The sequence below is a fragment of the Anser brachyrhynchus genome, assembly GCF_964034855.1.
Source record: "Anser brachyrhynchus genome assembly, chromosome: 28".
Taxonomy (NCBI): Eukaryota; Metazoa; Chordata; class Aves; order Anseriformes; family Anatidae; genus Anser; species Anser brachyrhynchus.
Window position 1 is genome coordinate 2100925 of NC_137721.1, and position 8803 is coordinate 2109727.

The following is an 8803-nucleotide window of genomic DNA, read 5'->3' on the forward strand; positions in this document are numbered from 1 at the left end:
GTTCGCAGCAAGCTTGCGTTTTTTAACTCCCTCCCCCCAAATAAATCAGCTAGGGGAAATAAAAAGGAAAAAAAAAAGAAAAGAAAAAAGGAAAACAATCCCCACGACGCAGTTCCTCGCCGAAGGATGGGAGCAGCCCTGGGCGGGTGGACGGACGACGCGGGGCACAAACCCGAACATTGGGCTGCTCCTCGCCGAGCTCCGGCGGCTGCGAGCGGAACCTGCGGCGATCGGCAGCCGCGGCGGCGAGCCCCGCGGGGCTCCCAGCTCCGGCAGCACAACATCTGGAACCCGAAACGGGCACAGCTGGAAGCAGGGGGAGCGGCTGGAAGCAGGGGGGCGGCTGGGGGTTGCTGCTCCGCTCGCCTCCTGCCTCCCCCAGCAGTTTTCCCCCCCGTGCCCCTTGGGATGAGCCGGGGTGCTGGGTGAACCCTGAGCCGCGCTGGGGCAGGATCGGTGCCGAAGTGGTGCCGGGGGCCGAGCCCCCAACCTGCCACCAAGGGCACTGGGGTTGCTCAGAGCATCCCCACAGGGACATCTTCTCCTCCCCGGGGCGCTAAATCCCTCCACACCCCACAGTGGTTTGCTCACCCCAGGTTTCGGAGCATCCCCACGAGGACTTCTCCTCCCCCGGGGCGCTGCCTCCCCGGGGCGCTGAAACCCTCCACGGCCCCATCTCGGTTTGCTCAGCCCCCGGGTTTTGGAGCAGCACAAAAGGGTCCCCGCGGCCAAGCCCTAGGGGACAGGTGTCTGCCAGCCTGCCCGTGGAAAGCCCCAAATAGCTCCGTGCTGAGCACCACGGCAGCCGGTCCAGCACCTCGAGGTGCCAGGGACGTGACGTTTCGGGGGGGGGGAGTTCCCCAGCGGGATCTGAGCCGTGGGGAGCACCGCACCCCGGAGCTCCGAGCTCCCCCTTTGCAAACTGTGCCGTGCTTGGTGGGGAAACTGAGGCACGGCAAAGCCCAACCCCGCCCTGGTCGCGTCCCTCCAGCTTGGCACGTCGGCGTCCCCGCTCGAGGAGTGCCGGATGTCCTGACGGGACAAGGGGGGGGGGGGGACACGTGGAGTGGGGGGGGGGGGACACGGGGACGGCTCGGGCAGCAGCTGCGCCGGCTGCGGAAGAGTTAAAGCCGCTCCTCTGCCCGGGTCTCGGGGGCCTCCCACTCGCCCGGGGTGAGTATGAATAGCTGCCGCGCTCGCCCGCGCCCGCACCGCTCCTGCCATCGTCCTCGGTCTCCCCCGACGCTGAGCATGGAGGGCTTGGTGGGGGCCAGGCTGCTGGGCGAGGAGTCGCTGCAGATGTGGGACCTCAACAAGCGCCTGGAGGCCTACCTGGCCCGCGTGAAGTTCCTGGAGGAGGAGAACGAGGGGCTGCGAGCCGAGATCCGCGGCGCCAAGAGCGGCCCCGCCGCGGAGCCGTGGAGGGCCAAGTACGAGGAGGAGCTGCGAGCCCTGCGGGCAGCGCTGGAGCGCGCCTTCAGGGAGAAGTGCTCGGCCGAGCTGGCCAGGGACAACCTCTACGAGGAGGTGCAGCACGTGAAGAGCAGGTGCCAGAAGGAGCAGGCGGCGCGGGAGGAAGCCAAGAGGCAGCTGGCGGCCGGCAAGAAGGAGCTGGAGGAGGAGAGGAGGGCGCAGATCTGGCTGAAGGAGCGAGCCGTGCAGCTGGAGAAGGAGGTGGGAGCCCTGCTGGAGGTGCACGAGGAGGAGAAAGCGGGGCTGGACCGGGAGCTCGCCGGCTTCTCGCTGAGCCTGGAGAGCCTGCGCTGCGCGCCGGCGGCTTTCCAGCCGCTGGAGGTGGAGGATTACTCCAGGAGGCTCGCGGAGATCTGGAGAGGGGCGGTGGAGACCTACAAGGCGGAGGTGGCGCAGCTGGAGGGCTCGCTCGGCCAGGCCAAGGAGAGCCTCTGGAAGGCGGCGGAGGACAACCAGCAGAGCCAGCTGCAGCTGCAGCACCTGGACAAGGAGCTGGCGGCGCTCAGAGCGCGCAAGGAGCTGCTGGAGGACAACCTGGCCCGGCAGTGGCAGGAGCAGCGCGGGGAGGCTGAGAAGTTCCAGGTGGGGAGAAGCAGGGGGCAGGGGGAGCTGGTGGGGAGGGGGCAGGAGGAGAAGACCCCAAGACGGACAGGCAGAGGGGACAGCAGCGCCCCGCAGCTCCAGGAGCCCCCACGGGTGGGTTTTTGGCCCCAGGGTGGGCTGCAAGCCCCGGGGGCAGCGGCAGCCCCTTGCCGCCGGCGTCCTGATGGTGTCGGGGAGGAAAAACTTTGTCCGGCTGCAGCACAGCTGCAGGCACACAGCTGCGAAACTCATCGAGGAAAGGGAGGCTGCGGGGGGGGGGGACGGGGGGGGGACGGGGCTGGAAATGCCAGGAATGGCCCCGGCTGGCGGCTGGAGCTGCAGCCCCCGCGCGGGGAAGGGTCCCTCTTTGTTCCAGGTTTGGGATGGGGAAGGGGGCGTCGCAGCCGCCCGCCCCAAAGGACGCATCCTTTCCACGCCGGCATCGCATGGTCCTGAGCCCCCCTTCCAGCCTCTCCATCCCTCCTCCAGCAGCTGCTTCCCTCTTGAATTTTTGCCCGGCTCCTCTCCTCGCCCACCTCTCCCCTCTCCAAATCCCCCCCCACCCCCCCTCGCAAAAACCAAACGCCCCTGGGACACCCGAGAGGTGCTGAGGGCCCAGGCACCCCCAGGAGCCCTCTCCCCGTGACCTCCCGAGGGGTGCTGGGCACCCACGGGTGGAACAAAGGGTCACCCCATGGGGTGCTGGGCTTGGGACGGACCCGGGGACCCTCTCCCCGCCGCGGCTCGGGCTGCGGGCAGCTCCCGGAGCCAAGCCCCAGCCGCTCACCCCCATCCTCCGGGGCTGCCGGGGCCGGAAGGAGACGGAGCAATAATTTCCTATCGTTTCCCACGGGACCAGAGGGTCAGGGCCGGGAGGAAGAGCGGTGATGGGGGTGGTGGGAAACACCACCCGGGCAGGAGCCGTTGGTGCCGCCGAAGCTCCCGTCCCCGTCTTGGGGGGATGGGGGGGGTCCCGGTGGCACGGTCCCCGACCCCTTGCTTGTCCCCGCAGCTGGCCATCGAGGCGCTGGAGCAGGAGAAGCAGAGCCTGCGGGCGCAGATCGCCCAGGTCCTGGAGGACAGGCAGCAGCTGATGCACCTCAAGATGTCCCTGAGCCTGGAAGTGGCGACCTACAGGTGAGGTCCCTCGGGTGGGAGGGCACCCGCGGGGCACCCTGCCATCCCAGGGCGGGGGGGGGAACCCCAGTGCCCCCCCAGTCCCCTCCCCATGGCCAGCAGCCCCCTTGCAGCACCTCCCAGCCTGGCCGGACGGCGGGGCCGGGACCTTTGCCCCCTCTCGGGGCCGAACCCTGCAGCCCCCCAGCCCCAATCCCAGCCCCTCCAGATGGCCCCAGACAAAGGCAGGCTGCAGAGGGCTGGGGGGACAATTAGCATGACAATAGGGGCTGTCCCCAGCCGAGGGGCCTCCCCGGCAGAGCTGATGTCACCCAGTGGCGGGGGGGGGATGGGAGGGGGCCCAGGGGCTGGCGAGGGGGCACCCTTGGGGTCCCCCCCCCCGTGCCCACGCCGAGCTGGGGCCACGCGGCGAGGTTGCCAATGGGTTGGCATGAGCAAAGCCATCCTTAGCCCCTCCGTGCCTCAGTTTCCCCGCGCTCAGCCTACTGGGGGGGGATGCTGGGAGCCCCCGGGGCAGCTGAGCCGGCGGTGAGGGCAGCTCTGGGTGCAAACCCCCACCTTGTGTCCCCCTCCCACCCCCCCCCCCCCGCCACCTCCTCTCCTTGCAGGACGCTGCTGGAAGCGGAGAGCACCCGGCTGCAGATGGCCCCCGGGGAGTTCAAGCTGGCCAACGGCTTGCGAGGTAAAAGGGGGGGGGGGTGCTGGGACCAGACCCAGTGCAGACGGAAGGGGGGGGGCCGAGGCCAAAGCGGGGGGCACCAGCATTTTCCTGGCAGCGCCGCTCCCCCCGGCAGGGAGGTGTGAGCGGCGGGGTGCTGGCACCTCGGCACGGGGCAGATAAGGGCTTATCTCCTTCGGCGCCTCCTTTTTTATTTTTTCCCATTAAATTCCTGCACGAGGAGCCCGAGCACGGGACCCCGGGCTCAGCAGCAGGTTGAGAATTGCTTTTTTTCCATAAAAAAAATAATAAAAAAAAAAAGACACCCCCCCCCATCCCCACCCATTTGCTGCCCCAGCAGCGCGACCCCGCTGCGCTCCCGACCCGGCCCCCGGTGCTGCTCCCGGCAGCTCTCCGGGGAGGAATTTCCCACTTTCCGTGGAGGGGCTGTTTTAAAAATAGGATCAGGGTCAGCGGGAGGGGAGAGAGGAGCTGTTGGGTTGAAATTCCCCCAGCCAGGCACCCAGCGTGCCCCCCAGGCCCCCCACCCCCCACCCGGTGCCTTCCCGCTGCGGTCCCCGCGGTGTTTCGGGTGCTGCTGTGCCCCGTCGGGGTCCCGTTGGGGCCGACCCGGCTTTTTGGGCTGTGCCCCCCCCCTCCACGGCGCTCCCCCCTGGCTCTTTGCAGATGTCAAGCTGGAGGCGAGCAGCAGCAAGCACCGCGCCGGCCCCGCCGCCTTCCCTTGGCCGGAGGGGACAGCGCAGCCACCCAGAGCCCCAGGGGACGCCCTCAAGGCTCCGACCCCCAAAACCAAGAGCCCCGGCGCCAGGGAGTTCCAAAAAATCAGCTCGGTCCTGCAGGCACCGAGGGCCAGGGAGCCGGCTGCCCCTACCCACGCCGCCCCGCTGCTCTCCCCGGGGACCCCGGGGGCAGAGGGTCCTGCCCGGCCAGGGGGGGACGCGGGGGAGAGGAGCCCGGAGGAGCCCCCCGAAGGCCCCGAGGAGCCCCCCGGGACGCCGCCGGCCCAGGGCCAGCTGTACCCCGAGCAGCTGGTGAGCCACGTGCTGCAGGACGCGCTCAAGGCGATGCAGGACGATGCCCAGTCCGAAGAGGAGCCCGCGCTCAGCGCCGCCTGCGCCCCCCGGGACGCCCGCTCCCCCGGCCCCTCTCCGCCCGTGGAGGCTTGCGAGGCCGAGGAGGCCGGGGAGGAGGGGGGAGAGCCGGCCCCGAGCGTTGGGGTCCCCGAAATGGAGGAGGAGGAAGCCGGAGGAGGCGTCCCCGAGGGGCTGGGAGGCGAGGGCAGCGCTCAGCAGGACGGCACCAGTCCCCGCGGCGCTGCGCCCGCGTCCCGCAGCGACACGGAGAGCCAGGAGGAGACGGGACCCTGGGAGGAGGAGGAGGAGGAGGAAGGAAGCAAGGAGGAGGAGATACCGAGCCCAGCACAGAGCGGGGGGCTGCGGGGAGCACCCCGGGAAGGGGACGTGAGCGGCCCCATCCAGGCAGGGACCGGCGAGGAGGAGCCGGAGCCGGGGGAGGACGACGTGGAGGCCACCAGCACGGAGGCGCTGCACCTCTCGGAGGACGAGGAGCCGAGGGGAGCCTGGAGCCCCTCCAGGGAGGGCGAGGAGCTCCCGGAGCAAGAGGGGGAGAGGCGAGAGGAAGAGTGCCCGCAGGGGGAGATCGAAGCCGCTCGCGCGCTGCCGGTGGGAAGCCACCCGGTTCTCCCCTCGGAAAGCAGCCTGGAGGAGGAGGACTTGGTTGGGGGAGAGCAGGAGGAGTTTGGGCACCAGGAGATGCCCCCCGGGGGGGCGGCTGCGGCTGCAGGAGGGGAAAGGGAGCAGGAGACGTGCCCAGAGCTGGAGCCCCCCAGCAGCCGGGAGGCCGGGCCGGCAGAAGAAGACTCGCTGGGGGCTGAAGGAGGGGAGACCGCAGACGGAGCAGGGGATGGCGAGGAAGAGGAGGGAGAGGAAGGAGAGGAGGCGATGGGGGGAGAGCACCCCCGGGCAGGGGAGGCCTGGGGGGGCGAGGAGCTGAGGCAGGAGAGCGGCGGCTTGGAGGAACCGGAGGAGCTGCAGGAGGACGGGCTGGAGCAGGACACGGAGCCGCAGCCGGGAGAGGACGCCTGGGGCACGGGGGACGAGGACAACGGCCGAGAGCAGCGAGCAGAGGATTGGGAAGGGGCAGCGGGGGACGCGGAGGGGACAGGGGGGGACGCCAATGTCACACCCCAAGAGCCAGCCCGGGCGGACGACAACCCGCCAAGCACGGGGGCACCGGAAAGCCAGGAGGGAGCCGGCGGCACGTCGCCCGCGGAGGTGAAGGAGGCGCAGGAGGAGGATGAGGAAGCTGCTGGGAGCGAGGTGCTGAGCCAGCAGCAGGCGCCAACACAAGGCGAAGAGGAGCAGGAGGCTGAGCCGGCCCCGGGGCTGGGGGAGGCTGAGCAGGGGGGCACCACGGAGGCACCCGGGGACGCCCAGGACCCGTCCGAGGCGCTGGAGGAGGTGTGGGAGGCACAGGGTGCCGCAGGTGAGCTCGGCTCGGAGCCAGCGGAGCTGGAGAGCGGCAGCACCGACCCCGCAGCACCTCAGCAGGAGCCGGGCAGTGGCGTGGGGAGCGCTGAGCCCACGGAAGAGGACGCTCAGCGGTCGGGGACGGGCGGGATTGAGCTGGAGGACACCCTGCCCGACAGCACGCCACTGAGCGCCTACCAAGGGGAGATGGTGGCCGCAGCCAGCCCAAACCCCGTGGCCAGCGAGGAGGCCACGGAGACAGCGCCCGGAGCTGAAACGGAGCTGGAGGACGACGAGCAGCTGGGAGGGAGCCACGAGGCAGCAGCTGCCTCGGTGCCAGAGAGCCACAAAGAGGAGTCGGAGACGGAGCTGGCCCCCGCGACGGAGTGTGCCGAGGAAGAGGAAGGGTATTTCATGGTTTCTGCTCCCAGCCAAGAGGCGTCCAGCTCGGAGGAAGCTGAGATCTCGGAGGACTTTGAAGAAATTAAAGTTGAAGCGGCTGAAGCCGGCCAGGAAGACCTCAAAGCTCCTGGAGACGCATCTCCGGAGCCAGAGGCCGAAGAGCACTTGGAGGCTTTTGGGGATGAAGACGAAGATGTGCAGATGCCCCCAGAAGAACAGGAGGTGCCAAAGGATGAGGACGAGGATGATGCCGGGGGCTTTGCTGCCGAGCTGGAGGAAGGCTCGGCCGCGCCAGGGGCACAGCCCAGCTCCCCCGCGGCCGAGGGGCCGTCTGTGGGGCACGCCACCGAGGCACCCCAGGGTGACGAGGGACGGGGGCACTCCGAGGGCTCCGCCGCCGAGCCAGAGGAGGAGCTCGATGGCACGGGCGAGCAGGAGCACGGGGCCAGCGGCGAAGATGTTGCAGTCCCAGGCTGCGACGCCCCAGGGCCGCAGGGACCGGCGGAGACCCCCCCGGGGCAGGAGGACGAGCGCATCCCCCCGGCAGAGCTCCAGCCACCGGCGGCTCCGGTGTCTCCACCGCCCGGAAAAGCGGAGCAGGCACCAGCCCAGCAGCTGCCCCTGGAGGAGGATGCGCAGGATGGCGACAGCCCCCCGGACGAGGGGCCCTCCGACGCCGAGCCACCTTCCCCAGGCTCCCCGTTGGAGCAGGGAGGTTTTGCGGAGGCCGAGGCCAGCCCCGAGGCGCCCGCTCTCCCCGCACAGCTGCCGGCGGACGTCCTGCAGGACTCGGATATCCTGGAGATAGTGGAGCAAGCCCTGGAGCTCAACCAGGAGCTGGTGCTGGGGGCCAGGCTGGCGGCGGGCGGGCAGGGGGCCGGCGGCAGCGCCGAGCCCCCCCAGGAGGACGAGGGGGGCTCCTCGTCCAGCGAGGAGCAGCCGACGGTGCAGGAGGCGCCGGCGGAGCCGTGCCGCGCCGAGGGCGGCGAGCTGAACGGGCTGCACCGCCAGGCCAGCCTGGAGGACCTGGCCGAATTCACCGAGGAGGGGCTCAACGGCATCGCCCCCCCCGGCGAAGCCCCCGCCGCCAAGCCCGCCGATGCCCCCCAAAGCCTCCCCCTGCCCAGCAAGCACGGCGGGGCCGACGCCGTCCCCGTGCTGTCCCCCCCGGGGGAGCAGGTCCCGCGTCTGGAGCCGGAGCCCTGGGCCTCGGGGGACGAGTGAGGGCGGCCGGCCCCCCCCCCCCCCCGCAGCCCCGCTCCCTCTCGACAATCGGACGCCTCCCGTAGCCCCCACCCGCGTAGCACGCCCGTTTCCTTGTGGTTTTTAACACTTTTCGTGTGGATTTTGCCTCCTTAAGCGGATGCCCGGCGGAAGGTCGCGTCCCGAGAGCGGAGAAGAACCGGGCTCACCCCGTGCCCCCCCCGAACCCCACGGCCCCCGCTGGGCTCAGCCTCGTTTCGTGCCCCCCCCCAGGTGCGCTCTCCACCGCAGTATTTAATTTAAACCCCACGTCTCCTCCTTCCCGGCTCAGCCCGGCCCGGGGGGGGGGCGCAGCGGGGTTTGGGGCCGCGCTCCCCTGTGTCACCTCTGGGCGAGGGCACCCAGGGGTGCCCGTCCCCAACCCGCCCACGCTGGCGGCGCTGACCCACGGCGGACGCATTCGCTGCCTCGACACTAATTTAATAAAGCCTCGTCCTCCCACTCGGACCTGCTGCGTCCCTCATTCCTGCGGGGGGGGGGCAGGGGGGGGGAGAGCGGGACGGGAGCCCCACGGCTTCGGGGCCGGGGCTGGGGGTGCGGGGAGGGCACGGCGGGGGCTGCATGGCAAAGCTGAATCCCCCCGCCCCCGGGGGTGCTGCTCGGGGCTCGGAGGTGGCAGAGAGCAGGGGGGGGACGGGACGCCAGCCCACCCCGACCCCGTGCCAGCACAGTCAGCGATGAGACAGCAGAAAGTGGCTGCGAGCCCTGCCCGGGCCGGGCACGGTGCCTGCGGGGCCGCCCTGCCCCGGAGCTACCTAGGACCCAAAGCATCCTGACC

At 70.5% G+C, this 8803-nt stretch overlaps 1 protein-coding gene across 1 annotated transcript; it reads left to right on the top strand.

The window, feature by feature from the left end:
* The first annotated feature begins 6 nt into the window (after positions 1–6).
* Positions 7–8472, top strand: NES (nestin). Its single transcript, XM_080569718.1, has 4 exons — positions 7–2055; positions 3068–3192; positions 3801–3874; positions 4538–8472. The coding sequence occupies exons 1-4, from the start codon at positions 1180–1182 to the stop codon at positions 7984–7986; spliced, it is 4524 nt and encodes a 1507-aa protein (XP_080425844.1). The 5' UTR covers positions 7–1179; the 3' UTR covers positions 7987–8472.
* Positions 8473–8803: the final 331 nt, after the last annotated feature.